The sequence below is a fragment of the Eulemur rufifrons genome, chromosome 7, assembly GCF_041146395.1.
Source record: "Eulemur rufifrons isolate Redbay chromosome 7, OSU_ERuf_1, whole genome shotgun sequence".
Classification (NCBI taxonomy): domain Eukaryota; kingdom Metazoa; phylum Chordata; class Mammalia; order Primates; family Lemuridae; genus Eulemur; species Eulemur rufifrons.
The window spans coordinates 6,220,307-6,237,427 of NC_090989.1; the positions used below are offsets into that span (position 1 = coordinate 6,220,307).

The 17,121-nt window shown below is 39.1% G+C and overlaps 1 protein-coding gene across 1 annotated transcript in view; it reads left to right on the plus strand.

Annotated features, from left to right (window-relative positions):
- The first annotated feature begins 340 nt into the window (after positions 1-340).
- The window catches only part of BRWD1 (bromodomain and WD repeat domain containing 1), a 109,689-nt gene continuing 92,908 nt past the window's right edge, over positions 341-17,121 (plus strand). Inside the window, exons 1-8 of the mRNA XM_069474947.1 lie at positions 341-711; positions 822-880; positions 1,012-1,041; positions 1,157-1,216; positions 9,686-9,836; positions 11,920-12,018; positions 12,381-12,541; positions 13,656-13,877. Of these exons, the coding sequence (XP_069331048.1) occupies positions 663-711; positions 822-880; positions 1,012-1,041; positions 1,157-1,216; positions 9,686-9,836; positions 11,920-12,018; positions 12,381-12,541; positions 13,656-13,877 (831 nt within the window). The 5' untranslated portion in view covers positions 341-662. The remainder of the gene's footprint in view (positions 712-821; positions 881-1,011; positions 1,042-1,156; positions 1,217-9,685; positions 9,837-11,919; positions 12,019-12,380; positions 12,542-13,655; positions 13,878-17,121) is intronic.

The window sequence follows — 17,121 nt, forward strand, 5'->3', positions numbered from 1 at the left end:
GAGCCGATCCGGGGACGTTCCTGTCTGCAAGCCGCGCGGCGAGCAGATCCTCAGCTTTGAGGTTTTCCAGTCCTCGAAGCGAGTGATCTTTCGTGGGCAGCAAACACACTGACCCCAGATGACCCTCCGTCAAGTGTCCCTTCCCAGCGGCCTGGAGCGGGCGACCTCACCACCCGGGCTCGCCGCGCGTCCCGTGGCCCCTGCAGTCCCTCGTCGCGGCCGGGTGACCACCCCCCTCCGACGCCGCGCCGCCGCCTCACAAAGGCCGGGGCCGCCTCACCGCGCGCAGGAATCGTGGGCCACGCGCGCTCCCCTCCCCCACTCGCCGCCGCAGCCCCGGGCCCAGGCCTTTGCCCAGCCGCCACATTATACGCCAGGAGACAGAGAAGAGTGGGGAGAAGCTCTCTTTCCCGAGCTGGGTGCGACCGTCGGTCCTCGCGTTGCGCTGGGCGTCCTGTCTCCACGCCCCCTCCGCGGAGGGACTACTTTCCCTCTCCCGCGGAAGGGCTACTCCCTCCCCGCGGAGGCGTCGGGACCTGGCGGCGCGCACGGCATGGCGGCGGCGGCGCGCGCCTAAGGAGAGGGGACGCCGGCCCGGTCAGGCCTCGGCGCGGCCTACACGCTTCGCTCGCCCGCTCCCTGCTCCCGCCCCGCGCCCGGCCATGGCGGAGCCCTCGTCAGCCCGACGCCCGGTGCCCCTCATCGAGTCGGGTAAGACGCGTGGCCGCGCCACCCCCGCCCCAGCGCCCCCGGGGTCGCCGGCGCCCCGGCCCGTCCCCTCCGCACCCGGTCTTGACCCGACTCTCCCCGTCTTCCCGCAGAGTTGTACTTCCTCATCGCCCGGTACCTATCGGCGGGCCCGTGTCGGAGAGCGGCCCAGGTGAGTGCGGTCCCGGGCCGGCCGCGGCGGCCTCGCATTTCCCCCCGCCGGCGGTCTGGGGTGGAGGGCGGGGACGCCGCGGGCGCGCCCAGAGCCCGACCCTCCGCTGACCGCGCGTCTCTCGGCTGCAGGTGCTGGTGCAGGAGCTGGAGCAGTACCAGGTCTGTCCCCGCGCGCCCTCGCGTCCCCCCGACCTTGCCCGGAGGGATGCTCGCCCGCGCCCCCCACCCCCGCGCCGCAGCGGTGGTCACTCGTGTGCCTTTCGTGTCTTTCCAGCTGTTGCCGAAGAGGTTGGACTGGGAGGGCAACGAGCACAACAGGAGCTACGAGGAATTGGTGAGCATTGGACACGTTTCCTGCCGCATCCTCGAGCGCCCGCCCCCGGCCCCGACCCCGCGCGGGGATGCCTGCCCGGCGGCCAGAGGGCTTGAGCTGCGCCCGGGGTGGGGGGGCGCGGGGACAGCGGCCTTCCCCCAGGGGGGTTTGTTTTGTTTTTGAGGCGACTGGGTTTGTTTTGGCAGGAAACAGGCGGCGCGGGGCGGGTGGGGGCTCAGCGCGCGGAGGTCCCGCGGCGGGGGTGGGTCTCCAGGTGCGGCCGCCTATGGGGTGTGTGGCGAGCGCCGGCCGGCCATTCCGCGGGGCGGTCTCATCGCCTCTTTCCCCATGGCCAGCTATGTAACCCGAACTCTGATTGGTCGCTTCTCTTTGCCCCGCCCCGTTCTTTCGCCACTTGTTCCCTAGGAATAGAACTATTGGTTTCTGAAGGTGGAGAAATGTTCCTGCGTTTAGCTTTTATTTTTTTCCTTTTTCCTTAGCTACGTAATGAAAATCTTGCTGCGTTGTGATCATGCCATTTGAATGCTTTTACTGCTGTGTACCGTACAAAATTTGTCGAAAGTCTTAGAAAGTTGATACAGACTTTAAATAGGCAGGTCTGTTTTTTTGAGCACTGTTAACGTGGATTTCACTTCTCTTTTACTTTGTGAACCTGTTTAGTTGCTCTCTCAGTATATAATTCGGTTTTATCCACAATTACATAAGTTGTAAGGATTCTTTTGTCTTTACTGGAATAAAACATTTTTCAGGAAAATATTTTTACCAATTTGTTTATCAAGACAAAGATTTCCTTTAGTTGCCAGGCCATGTTCAGCATCTTGTATAAGGAAAACGACTGGAAAAGAAAAAAGCTTCTGAATGATCTCTTGCCAGGGTTCTAAGACGTGTAAACAGAAGGCAGTAGAATATTATTACCATTCTTGAATTAAACAAAAAAAGTGTAAACCAAGGGATTTGTCATCAGTATCAACAGCTAAGTGTTAACACTTAAAGCCTAGTGAAAATAATAAATAATATTAATATTTGCCCTATTAGAGTTTGAAGTAAACACTTCAGAGTGAATGTTTTCGGGCCAGGCATGGTGGGTCACACCTGTAATCCCAAGACTTTGGGAGGCTGAGGTAGAAGTACTGCTTGAGGCCAGGAGTTGGAGACCAGCCTGGGCAACATAGGGACATCCGATAACTACAAAAATAGAAAAATTAGCCAGGTGTAATGGTGTGTACCGGTAGTCACAGCTACTTGGAATGCAAGACAGTAAGTTTGCTTAAGGCTTCAGCCCAGGAGCTCTAGCCTGTGGTGAGCTATGATCACACCACTGCACTTCAGCCTGGGTGACAGAGTGAGACCCTGTCCCTAAGAAAAAAGTAAATATTTTCAGAACAATGAATTCTAAAAATTTTGATGAAGGCAGAGTTTGTTTTCTTGAGTTTGGTATTTTGACATTTTTGTGTTGTTTGGAAACAGGGTCTCACTCTGTTGCCCCGGCTAGAATGTAGTTTCGTGATCATAGCTCACCGCAACCTCAGACTCCTGGCCTCGCATGATCCTCCCATCTCAGCCTCCCAAAGTTCTAAGGCATCTCAAAATTCTAGGATTACAGATGTGAGCTGCCGCCCTGGCTTTTGTTGGCTTTTGTTAGGAGAATAGCTTAAATGTCTACTTAAAAATATTCTGTTTGAAATCACTTGACTTCTTTGACATGTGACTATGATTTGGCTGTGATATATCGTCTTTCTTTGCCTGATTTGTTTTGTCTGGTGGGTATCTTCTTCCTACTTTACCTTCTTTCTAGCCCAGCACTCAATGGTTGACAATAAGCCTATGTAGAGGAGAATTATTCTTTTGTTAAGGGTAATGCGTGTAGCTTCTAGACCTCCAAAGTCATCTTTTTTCTTTAATAGTTTAATAACTATTCCAAATGTACACAAGTGCGCGTAATATAATGAATCCCTATATACTATCAACAAATTTGCACTTTGTTACGAATTTGCTATATTTGCTTTGATTTCTATTTGAGGTATATAATTTTTTTCTTTTTTTTTTTTTTTAAAAACTATCAATGGAAATCTTCAAACAGAATAATAGCATAATGATCTACCCACTGGGTACCCAGTTTCCAGCCTCCTTCCTCAGTAATTATCAAAGAATGTTGCATTCTCCCCCTTCCCCCATTGTTTTTAAGAAATTCCAGATAGCCATTTATTTTGCTGGTTAATGTACTGGAATATTTTAATGCAAATTCTAGACATTGCATTTCATCACTAAATTCTTCAGCATGCAGCTCTAAAAAAATGACTCCTGTTTCTACCAAGTTCTAGTATCATAGAATCCCTGTTGATACTTGCTTTTTGTTCCTTGAATTTACATTTAGTTTGAGTTGGTCTTCAAGGTCCACACATTGCATAGATTATATCTTAAATCTTTTCTTATCTTGAATAGTTGTTTGGTTTCTGTACCATTGATTTACTGAAGACTGAGTCATTTGTCCTGTAGAATTTTCCATATTCTGGATTTGTCTGTTTCCTCGTGTTAATTTATTCTTCTTTCTTAGTGATGCTCATCCTTAGATTAGAATCATCTGAGAAACCTTACGAACTCTGGATGTCTGAAGCATGCCTCAAACCAGTTAAATCAGAATCTTTGTGGTGGGACTGACTTCAGTATTTTTAAAAAGCTTTTCAGGTGATTGTAACATTGGCATTTACAAAGCTACAATGTATCTTAGACTTGTGATCGTGCTCTTATTCCAATCTGTATTTTGGGCCAAAAGTATTTTTGGTACTTTGGCTTCTTAGAAGAGTTGAGACTAGTTATCTCTTAATACCTAACCCTGCAATAGTGGGCCTTTGAATCCAGAGAAGTTAATTGTAATCTTTATGTGTATAGATTGGGAAGAAAGAGGAAGAAGGAAAGAGAACTATGGAATTGGGCATGAGAATTGGGAAGGACTAGGTTTATAAAGGAGAGGCTTGTTTAAAAGGGGAAAGAGATTAAGAGACAATAATTAAGCTGGGCGCTATGGCTCCCACCTGTAATCCTAGCACTCTCGGAGGCTGAGGCAGGATTGCTTGAGCTCAGGAGTTTGAGACCAGCCTGAGCAAGAGCGAGACTCGAGACTTGTCTCTACGAAAAATAGAAGAGTTAACTGGGAGCCTGAGGCAGGAGGATCACTTGATCCCAGGGGTTTGAGGTTGCAGTGAGCTATGATGATGTCACTACTCTACCCAGGGCGGCAGAGTGAGACTCTGGTCTCAAAAAAAAAAAAAAATAGTAATTAAATAACGTGATAACATTTTTGTAGGCCAGGCTCTTTGTTAACCAGGGGAAAAAAATCAGAAGATCCTTATATTGTAGTATATCATTAGGGAGCTCATTGTCATTAAGTTTTATTTGAGTAGGCCTTTTGTGTGAGGAATAGCCTCACACAAATGTTTAAATGTTTATATTGAAGTCAGCATTTGGCTTATTAGGGTTGTAAGTAGTTTTCTTAAACCTTCAATTACAAGTTTTATTTATAAATTTAGTAATGTTTATGGAAACAAGTATATTTGGTATTGTTTGATTAATGTTTAATTAGTAATTAAAAATTTAATCTTAAAATATGTAATACCACGTAATCAAATTGCCGTTGGCATTTTATACTACATTTACAAGTATGTTATTTTAATCACTTTAACAGGGTAAACTTAGACAAATCTAAACATGATCTAAGGACTTAATTTTTATAATATTTCAAATTTATTTTGTAGTGTTTTTACTCTGTCAAACATAAAAGCTCAGTAATTACAAAACTTGTTGCTGTATCAGAATAAGTATAACTGTGTGAGTGTTACTCATACTTTCTTTATTTTTGTTTATTTGTCAGCCTTCTTGGGTTGTGAATTAACTCCCCAAAGCAAGGGGAGAACAATATTACCATCTTGAGTACTCTACAGGATTAAGGAACCAGGTTATGATAGAAGATTATAGGCCAAGACTTGGAACTTGGGTGCACTGTCAGATATAATGTTGTTTGAATTCTTAGATGGAGCCTTTTTTTTATGGTAAGACTACTTATTTATCCATTTAAAACAAAAACCTCTTTTACAACTTTGTGTTCCCCATGTGCAGTTAATCCTATTACTATTTAATTTTCACAGTGAGACTGAAGACTGATCTTTCATCCTAAGGGTAGCTGATTTATTTCCCCTAGGATTCTGTTTTTGCTATCTAGAGTTCTTTTCATCCAAACCTTTTATATTTGATCTTCAAAAACAAGTCCCTGTTGCCAGATAGGCCTGTTGTATAACCTCAGAACTTAAAATCAATTGTATTAACTGGGAGTTCTTGATCCACCTGAATAGTACAAGTCTTAATGAAATCTATTAGGTTATAGAAAAGTGATTTTCTCCTTATAGAAGCCATCTTGCCATTTCTGTAATTTTTTTTTTTAATTTTTGAAAAATTTAATAAAGAATATTTAAAAGAACAGCCTTTTTTTTTTTTTTTTTTTTTTTGGCAGAGTCCCTCTCTGTCACCCTGGCTAGAGTGCCATGGTGTCAGCCTAGCTTACGGCAACCTCAAACTCCTGGGCTCAAGCAATCCTTCTGCCTCAGCCTCTCAAGTAGCTGGGACTATAGGCATGCGCCACCATGCCCAGCTAATTTTTTTTTAATATATATTTTTAGTTGTCCAGCTAATTTCTTTTTATTTTTTAGTAGAGATGAGGTCTCACTCTTGCTCAGGCTGGTTTCGAACTCCTGAGCTCAAACAGTCCACCCACCTCGGCCTCCCAGAGTGCTATGTAATTTGTTTTATTTAAATATTAAACATTTGGGATAAATTGTTTAGGTCAATTAGTGTAATTAATTTAGTGATGGTTTTTGCTTTCAGATTTGTATTACTGACAAGTCCTTAGGTGTTATGATTTTTCTTGGTATGTTGGAATTACTTTTCCTGGTTTCTCCCATCTCCCTCTCCCTTCCAATATTGACTATGCTGAGCTGAGTATATACAAAAGTTTTTAGACTTTTATTTATTGATGCTTTAAAGCACAGAGTGCTAATTAATATTAAGAAATTTGGGTTGGCTGCGGTGGCTCATGCCTATAATTCTAGCACTTTGAGAGGCTGAGGCAGGAGGATCGCTTAAGCCTAGAAGTTCTAGAGCACCCTGAGCAAGAGCAAGACCTGGTCTCTACAAAAAATAGAAAAATTAGCCCAGGAATTTGAGGTTGCAGTGAGCTATGATGATGCCAGTGCACTGTAGCCTGGGTGACAAAGCAAGACCCTACCTAAAAGAAAAAAAAAACAAACCCAAAATACTAAGACATTTTTGAGGACTACTTTCAGTATCTTTTAGAGGCGGAATCTTGCTGTGTTGCCTGGGCTACACTCAAACTCCTGGGCTTAAGTGATCGTCCTTCCTCAGCCTCCCAAGTAGGTTGGGACTACAGGCATGCACCACCGGGCCCAGCTGTCCTGAGTTTTGATTTATCTTTTGAGTTTTGTGTTGGAATGTCTACCAGAGGTGGGACATTTAAGTCAGATTGAAAAGTTGAAGATATTTTATCTAGCCTTTTCAGTCACCAGAACTTACAACAAAATCTTTATATTGGATCTAGGCTTATTTTACATTTGGATTCATTATTATAAGAGAAGAAAGTGAGGTCTATGATTACGTTTCAGAGTTTCTTTTGAGCAATGTTTCTTAGGGAGTTTGAAAATGTGGAGCATTGTTGATATCACAGTGCCTTGGGGAGTACTACTGGCATTAGCAGATGGGAGCCAGGGATACTGGCTTAGTTTGTGTTGCTCTATATATTTTTTTCTTTTTTAGTAAATAGGTTCAGAAGGTACGTTTGTGTTGCTATAAACGAATACCTGAGGCAGGGTAGTCTATAAGAAAAGAGGTTTATTTGGCTCAGGGTTCTGTAAGGTTGCATAAGAAGGATGGCGCCAGCATCTGATTTTGGTGAGGGCTTCAGGCTACTTCACTCAGGGTGGAAGGCAAAGCAGAGCCAGCATGTGCAGAGATCATGTCGGGAGAGTTGTAGTAAGAGATGGGGAGAGCAGTGTGGGTTTTGTGGGTTTTTTTTTTTTTTTTTTAAACAACCAGCTCTTGTGGGAGCTAATAGAGCACAGGAACTCATTATGTTGAGGATTGCACCAGGCCATTCATGAGGGATCAGTCTCTGTGGCCCAAACACCTCCCATTAGGCTCCACCTTCAACACTGGGGATCATATTTCAGTATGAAATTTGGAGAGGTCAGATATCCAGCCCATAGCAATTATTGTATGCCCTGAACGTGCTAGTTTGTCATTTTTCAAATGCTGGTAACATTATGTTTGAGGTGCCCTGGGTTTGCAGCATAAAGTTTATAGCAGATACATTCACAGCAGGTAATGTTGGGCATATTCATGAACTTAATTTACGGAATACCTGTTGCATTTTTATGGTTTGTTGAGGCATAATTATTTTTTTCTTTTTGAGACAAAGTCTTGTTCTGTTGCTCTGGCTAGAGTGCCGTGGCATCAGCCTAGCTCACAGCAACCTCAAACTCCTGGGTTTAAGCAATCATTCTGCCTCAGCCTCTCAAGTAGCTGGGACTATAGGCATGTGCCACCATGCCCGGTTAATTTTTTCTATATATATTTTTAGTTGTCCAGATAATTTCTTTCTATTTTTAGTAGAGACAGGGTCTTGCTCTTGCTCAGGCTGGTCTCGAACTCCTGACCTTGAGCAGTCCTCCTGCCTCGGCCTCCCAGAGTGCTAGGATTACAGGTGTGAGCCACTACACCTGGCCTGTTGAGGTATAATTGAAGTACAATAAAATGTACATATTTAAAGTGTTGACAAATGTTGACGTCTTATACCTGTGAACCCATCACCACAATGAAGATAGTGAACGTGTCTGTCTCCCCCAAAAGTTTCCTCTTGCCACTTTGTAACTCCTGCTTTTGCCCATAATCCCCTCAACCTCTTACCTGCTCTCTGTGACTGTTAGTTTGCATTTTCTAGAGTTTAATATAGGTGAAACCATATAGCGTATTCTCTTTTTCTGCCTTCTTTCAGCATATTTTAAGATTCATTTGTGTTGCTGCATGTTACCAATAGTTCATTTCGTTATTGCTGAATAGTATTCCATTGTATAGATGTACTGTAATGTCATTAACCTGTTAATGGACATTTGGGTTCTATTCACTTTCGGGCTATTTTGAAAAGAAAGTTGCCAAGAACATTCATGTACAAACCTTTATACGGACGTGTGGTATAATTTTTCATGGATAAATACCTAGGAGTGGAATAACTGAATTATATGGAGGGTATATGGGTAACTTTAAGAAACTGACCTTTATTCCAAAGTGATGGTACTGTTTTGCATTCCTGTCATCAGTTTCTCCAAATTCTTCCAACCTTGGTCTGGTCGGTTTTTTAAATTTTAGCCATTTAATAGGTATATAATGGAATCTCATTATGGTTTTATTTAGTATTTCACTAATTACTAATCTTGATCTTTTGATTTTTTTTTTTTTTTTGCCATCTGTATTATCTTCTTTGAAGTGTTCCAATCTTGTGCCCATTTGAAAAATGAGGTTTTTATTGTCGAGTTTTGAGAGTTCTTACATAATCTGGATACAAGTCTTTCATCAGATACGTGTTTTGCAAATATTTTCTCTCAGTCTGAAGCTGTCTTTTAATTCTCTTAACAGTGCCTTTTGAAAAACAAGTTTTTAGTTTTGATGAAGTCGAGTTTATCAGTTCTTTTGTGGATTCATATTAGAAATTTTTCCCTAACTCCAGGTCATAAAGATTTTCTCCAATGTTTTGTTTAAGGAGTTTTATGGTTTCGGGTTATGTGTGATTCATCTTGAGATAATTTTTGTTTATAGTGGGAGGTATGGATCAAAGTTTATGTTTTTTTTTTTATGATTGGCAAGTGGATATCCAGTTGATCCAGAACCATTTGTTGAAAAGATTATCTGTTCTTCACTAAACTGCCGTTTCACCTTTGTCAAAAATCATTTGTCTTGTGTGTGTGTAGGTCTGCTTCTGGACACTTTGTTTCATTGATTTCTTTGTCTTTATACCAATACCATGCTGTTTTGATTACAATGGCTTTATTTAATTTTTTTTGCAGCCCACTTTCAAAGTGAACTATAGCTTCATAATAGTTCTTGAAATCAGATATTGTTAGCCTTGCAACTTTATTCTTTTTGAAAGCTGCTTTGGCTTTTCTAGGTCATTTGCATATAAATTTTAGGATAGGATTATCAGTTTCTACAAAAATTCTTGCTGGAGGTTTAATTGGTATGGGTTTGAATCTATAGACCAACTTACTGTTACTTTTAAGTCTTATGAAATTTGTTAGCATGTTTTATAGTTTTCAGTGTGTATGCCATGTTTTGTCAGATTGATCCCTAAGTATTTAATTTTTTTGACATTATTGTAAACAGTGTTGTTATTAAAACTTGCTCTCCAACCAGGTATTGTCCAATAAGCATGTGGCTCCTGATCATCTGTTGCAAATCTGCCAGCGCATCGGTCCTATGTTGGATAAAGAAATTCCACCCAGTATTTCAAGAGTCACTTCTTTACTTGGTGCAGGAAGGCAGTCTTTGCTACGTACAGCAAAAGGTACCTTAATTTGAAGAAGTGTTCTGCTTTGTATTAATAGCTTAATAATTATTATACTTGTGAAGTAATGTAAGCATTGTGGAAGAAAGGTGATATGTAACTATAATCATGCTGTGGACTATAAAATTCTCTTCATTTAGCATAGAACATTGAATTTTATTACATAAGTGTTTAATGGGTCCTTCTGCATTTAAAAAATTGATAAAGATATAGATGTTAAGCTAAAAAGCTTGAATTTATTCTGAGATGTGTTTGAGGTTTTATCAATGTGAGTTCCTAATTTTCCATTTTGTAGCTCACTCATAACTTCATTGAATGTAATTGTATGTGTCTAATAAACTCTTTAAATGCTAGAAGTATTTCATTTGATATTTAGATTCTGAAAGCCCTTTGTTATAAAGGGAATTGATTTTCTAAATTTGGTAGCAGCTTGAAAACAAGCACCAAAATGTAAAATTGCATGGTACTTTTATTCACTAATTTAATTTTTTTTGCAAAGTTATGTGCTAGCAAAATGTTTGGAATTGCTATTTTCTGTTAGCTTGGTATAAATGACTTAGACTAAGTATATGTATGTGATATGATCTATGTATACTTGTGGCTAAACTGCTAATGGGCAAGATTGTTGGTTTTTCTGATGCTGAGCGTACGTCAAGTTCATCCCATGATTATTTTTTGTTATGAGCTATTGCTGATGTGATGCTACCTCTTAGATGCACCACCAGTATAAAGCTTAATTGAGAAAGAACAACTGTCCCTTTTGGTCCATGCCAGACTGATTTGTCAGCTTTAGTTGTTTCTTAGTGCTCTTCAGCCATGCCACACTGGCTTTAATCAGGAAACTGTTGATATTCTTCCTCCTTCTGTGTCCCTATTCATTTTGTAATTCTATTTTAGGTGGTTATACAGTAGTTACTTGGGTAGCCTGTTTTCTTTTGTTTTCTTGTGTCAAGCTCAGTGTCGTTGTTTTGTGATGAGCACTGCTTTAGAACTGGCAGACCTTAGAAGAGATTTCAGCAAGCTGCTCCAGGGTAGGGGCAATATTTCTCTATTTGTTTTGTACTAGTGCCACAAGAGGATGCCTTGTAACTGCTCTTTGGTCATGATAGTGGTAATGAATCCATTCATGTAAAATGCAATATGCCTGTTAGTTTGGGGCACCCGAGGCTCAGTAAAGGTTTAGTATGATGCCTTCCCTCCCTTTTCTTTCAGTTATGAAGAAGCTAATTTCTAGCGCAGCACGACTGCCCATAGCCTGTGTTCTGCTGATATCTCCTGTACAGGAGGGCAGACAGTTTTTTCTTAGTGGTATTTGCTGGGTAGGTCAAGGAGGGGATGGGACTTTAGAAATAATGTTCAGACTCAGATCCTACATATGTGCTTTTCTGTAAAGGATTATCGCTGATCCTAAAACAAAGGGAAAGTTATTTGATTTTAATTTGCCAATACTTCCTAAGGGAACTAAAGTCATGGCAGTATTGGTCAAATTAATTTTAAAATCAAACAAGTTAAAATTATTTATGTCAATAATTTTAATATAAATCAGATTAAATTTTTCCTTATAAAAGTTTCCATTTTTGAAAAATTGGATCAGTTGTGAGACCTTTTATCTTTAACATTGTATGGTATAATTCTACATTGAAAAATAAAGACTCATTTGGCATTAAATGGGACTTGAGTTAAAAAATCTGATATTATAGTCCATCTTTACCAGTCATTTGCTGTGGATCTCTTTAAAGGTCCAGGAATCTTTGAGCCTCAGTTACCTCACTTGTAAATTGGCAAAAATACCTACCTCACAGGGTTGTTGTGAGGATTTAATGAGAATAATGTATGTTGAAAGCACTTTGTGAATTGTAAAGTGCTACACAAATGTTAGTTGTTGTTGCTGCTGTATCTGAGATGTCTTAAAATTTTTTTCCTTCGGAAATAGTCTAATAAACCTCCAGGGCTTTTCTGTTAAAGTATATTAGTTGGTAAAACTTTGAATAAACAGTTTATTACAATATACGTAAGTATTCTATAAAATCTTTCTTGGGGTTAACTTTCAAGATTTTATGTGTATCTAAAATTCATTTTAAAGACTGCAGGCACACAGTTTGGAAGGGCTCTGCCTTTGCTGCTCTTCATAGAGGAAGACCACCTGAAATGCCAGTGAATTATGGTTCCCCACCAAATCTTGGTAAGTGAGGTTGGCCTTTGAGAAACCCAAAACCATTCTTTTCATTTTTTGACAAACTTTATAGATGCTGTATCGAAATTTAAAAGGAAATACTGGTAGTGTTACTGTTTCATTAGTAAATAAGTATCAAGTTTCAAAGTTTTTTTAGAAAAATAATGACTAAAAATAAATTAATAAAAAACAATCTTATTGTGGTAAGAAGCCAGTATTGGTGAATATAGTAGAGTAGGTTTGAGAAGAAACTTGTGTCCTTAGGGTTTCTTGAACATAGATTTCTGTGACCCTCTAGAAATTGTATTGGAGTGTTTCTTAACTGTTTACATGGCTCCCCCTTAACCATTTTTATTGTTTTTATTTCCTAGTGGAGATACATCGAGGAAGGCAACTCACAGGGTGTTCCACTTTTAGCACAGCATTTCCAGGAACTATGTATCAGCATATAAAAATGCACAGAAGGATTCTCGGACATCTATCTGCTGTTTACTGTGTAGCATTTGATAGGACAGGACATAGAATCTTTACAGTGAGTTAACATTTTAAACTCAATTTGATGTTATCTGGAGCACTTTAGTGTGCTTTAGAATCATCTAGGAAATCTTCAAAAACATGTAGATTCTGTTTCCCATCCTCAGGGATTTTGACTCAGTAGGTCTGATGTGGGACCCATGAATTTGTATTTTTAATATACTCCAGATGGTTCAGCTCTAGATAGGAGTGTGTGCTATTTTGAGAAACATTGACTTATGTAGTTCTTAAGGATGTTTAAAAATATACATACCTATTATTTCCTCTGTAGCATATTTTAGACTTACTAAATTAGATTAATTTATAATTAATCTAAGTGTGTGTATTAACTACAAACCCCCCAAGATAAAAAGCTCCACAAACCCAGACCTGTACAGGTGATTCACGTTCAGACTGATTAATCACTGATTCAGGAAAATGGATTAATTATAAAATAACCTTTTAGTGTTCAAGTAATTATTGTAAAACTATAGGGAAATACTTGTAATTTAATTTACCATTTTAATATTTTAAGGAAAAACACTGGGTGAGAAGTTTAATTTTCATTTTGCAGTTGTGAGATTCAGATGATACTCAAATGTTGAATGAGTGGGTACTGGCTAGTACTGTAAATTTGAGACTTTGTTCGTGGGTTATTTAAAATGAGGGTTCTATTCCAACCATTTTCTTCTTGTTTTTGGGATTGCCACTTAGTTTTTTTCTCAGCCTATGAAATATAGATCTGTCCCAACACTCATCAAATTGTGTAGCTTGGTATGAACTAAAGGAACATTTAAGTATCATTAATTGATATGGGCAAGCCATGAACTTTTAGTTGAACTTATTACTTGATAGAGAATTTTGGGGAAGATAGTATTTACAATGTGGTCTGACCCTTAAAAATGATAACTTGACAGTATCTTTATATAGATTTTTTTTTGCTTTGAAGAAAAATACTATTATTCTGTAAGTGGTCTGACTGTAAGATTCATGATTTATTGTACAGTTATGGAGTATAATTGGAAAGAGAGTAGTAGTTATTAGATAATTTGAATGGCATGTAAAAGGCATTGTTTAAATGATTTAAAAGACTTGGTATACTAACATTTAATTTGGGGTGTATTTTTTCTTAGGGTTCAGATGACTGTTTGGTAAAGATTTGGTCAACACATAATGGCCGCCTTTTATCTACATTAAGAGGTCATTCTGCAGAAATTTCAGACATGGCAGTAAACTATGAGAATACAATGATTGCTGCAGGTAGCTGTGATAAAATCATTAGAGTGTGGTGCTTGAGAACTTGTGCCCCAGTTGCTGTGCTCCAAGGACACACGGGATCAATCACATCTTTACAGGTAAACTTCTACCTTACTGGGCACATTTATGTATTATTGCCTGTTCCTTTAAAACTTTCTCTTTGGAATTGAGAAATAGTAAGGTGCTTAGTAATTATATGATGTATTTTAAGTTTAGGTAATCAAGAAAAAATAGAATTAGTCATATTTTTACATATCATGGAAGGGTTATGTAATAAATATTTAATACAGTAAAGCTTTATATGAAGGCTTATTCTTTGAGGTTTATGGTTGAACTGGGTGAGTGTCAATTGTAAACTGGTGATAGATTATTAATGTTCAACTTTAAAACTTGTGGATTCTGAGAGGGGAGAGGGTGGTGGCGGTGGCAAAAAAAAAAAAAAAAATGAAAAAAAGTCTTGTGGATTTTGATAAGTTGATTAAATTTGCCAAAATATTGTCACAGGAAGTGGAGGAAAATTTTGAACTTATACAAAGTAGGCATAAGAGCATAATGAACTCCTATGTCCCTATCAGTCAATGACCAATTCTTTTTTAACCATCTTTCCTGGTACCTAAAGCAAATCTTAGAGAGTTCATTTTATTTCTTCTGCAAATATTTCAGTGTGGATATCTAAAAGAGATAAGAATTCCTTTTTAAAACAACTACATCACTGTTATCACACTATTTGTTGATGTTCAAATTTCCAGTTGTCCTGTAAATGGCATTTTATTTAGTTTGTTTGAATTAGAAACAAAACAAAGCCTGCACCTTACAGTTGGTTGATGTAGATTAAAAACAAAACATAAATTTCATTCCCCTGTGCAGTTAAAACAAATTATTTTGCAGTTTCTTTGTTGAAGGAACTAGGTTATCTGCAGAGTTTTCCCAGTTTGGACGTTGCCAGTTGTACCCTTGTGGAGTAGTTTAACGTGTTCCTTTGTATTTCTATTAGGTTGATTGTTGAATCCACAGCAGTAGGTTTCTTTACTGTGCATGAGAATTACCTGAAGGGCTTGCTTAAAACGGATTATTAGGCACCACCCCCAAAGATTCTGATTCAAAACCTCTGGGGTAGGGCCTGAGAATTTGCATTTAGAACAAGTTTTCAGATGCTGCTGTTCTATGGACTGTGCTTTCAGGATCACTGATCTAGAGAATTGATCACATTTAGGCTAAGTTATTTCATCAGGAGACACAAAATGTCTGCTGGTGTCTGTGTACCCACTGGTGATCACCACCTTAGGTTTATTCACTAGGTACTGAAAATGGTGCTATTCTATCATTTTTTGAAAATTACATTTTGTCAGGTTGAAATAAATTGTTAGATGATTTGTAAGGCCTTTTTAAGACACGTTGGTGCCTCCAGTTAGAATTTGGTTAAAACCATGGTGTTGGTTCCATTTCCATGTGCGTATTCATCCAGGGTCGTATGTTAGTGGTCTCTAGATTTGATGCAAAGTTTTATGATAAAAGGTGACTTTTCTCAACTTTTCTCGTCGAAGAATAGAGATTGAATAGTTATTTTTTATATGATAACAGTTATAATTGAGATAGTGTTTTATTTTGAAAGTTTAAGCAAGATTTTTGACTTTCCCATTTATTTTTAGTTAAGTATGTCATTCTATGGAAGGTTTCATAGTTTGAAACTTAATTCAAATCCTAGCTAGATTTCACAGTTAACATTTTATAATTTGATATGACCTTATACAAAATAATAGCAAATGAGAAAATTTGTGATAGTTTGAGAGGATGTCTGTTTGTTTTTGTGGGATTCTTTAGTGTGAAAGTGGAGCTTCTTTTGGTAGTGGGGGCCCACATGCATTTATCATCTACTGAATATGTCTGAAAAATCTACTTGGCTGTTAGTTAATTTTATACTATCAGAAGATTCAGTTTTGCTTACTAGTAGATTTAGGTTCAAAGTCAAACACATGATTTTTAGTTCTTAGTCTTTTTTATGTACTTTCCCCTGTTACTGGTACATAGAAGCCATTTTTAAATTATGGTAATTTTTTTTTAATTTTTAAAAGGTACAAGTAATATTGCTTATAGAAAAATTTGACAATAGTTAAGAGCAAATAAGAAAAGGCTTCCTAATCTTACCACTTAATATTAATCATTATTACTATTAATCATGGTAATGTTATTGCCACTTAATAAGTAATCACTTAATATTTTAGTATGTATCTTTCTCAGGGATAGCATTATAAAATGTCACTTAATATAATTTACATTCTGAAAATGCTAGGAATAAAGCATAGCCAGGTTACAACCAGCGGTAGAACCTTTTATCGATCTACAAGAATAGCAAGTGAACATTCCTCAGGAATGAAAGACATAATGCATAGGTTGGTTGGACTAATTTTCCATTTTAAGAACAGTTAGAAAAGCTTGACAAAGGTGAGTAAGTAGCCGAGATACCAGTAGAATGAAGAATTGAGTTTTCATGGTCTGGTAGATAAGGAAAGCCCAGAAAGAGGAACTTTTGTTTGGAGGCATTTGACAGTTTCAGAGGTACTGGTAGAGACGCTTAGCAACGCTTTGCAGAAATTCATGGGGTCGTGGGAGGATAAAAATGGAGTTTAGAGCTTACTTGGAGAGTTAGAGGTCTTGATAAAAGTACCCTTGTTTTGAGATTTGGAACCAGCAGAGTTTTGTCGTAGGAGTAAGGATGAACCAGAAATCTGCCTTCACAGAAACTGAAGCCGAGCTTCAAATCATCTTAATTCTTGTGGATAGGATTGCTGAGATAAAGAGGGAGAATTCCTAATGATGAAACATTTTATTGAATACAAAGAAGTGTTCTAAATATATATCTGTTAATAACAGCCTCAAAATACATAAAACAAAAGTAGAACCTGTGAGGAGAAAGAGACCTCCATAATCAAAGTGGGAAATTAACACTTCTTCCTCTCTTAGTAACTGAAAGAATAATCCATGTCATTAAGAATATAGATTTGGCTAGGTGCAGTTGGTCAATCCTGGAATCCTAGCACTCTGGGAGGCCGAGACGGGAGAGTTGCTTGAGGCCACAAGTTCAAGACCAGCCTGAGCAAAAGCAAGACCCCTGTCTTTCAAAAAAGTAGAAAAATTAGCTGGGTGTGGTGGTGCACGCCTATATTCCCAGCTACTCATGAGGCTGAGGCAGGAGGATTGCTTCAGCCCAGGAATTCGAGGCTGAAGTGAGCTATGAAGAGGCCACTGCACTCCAGCCTAGGTGACAGAGCAAGACCCTGTCTCTTAAAAAAATATAAATAAATGAGCAAACTTCTTTTTATAAGGAAACTCAGGAAAAGTGTC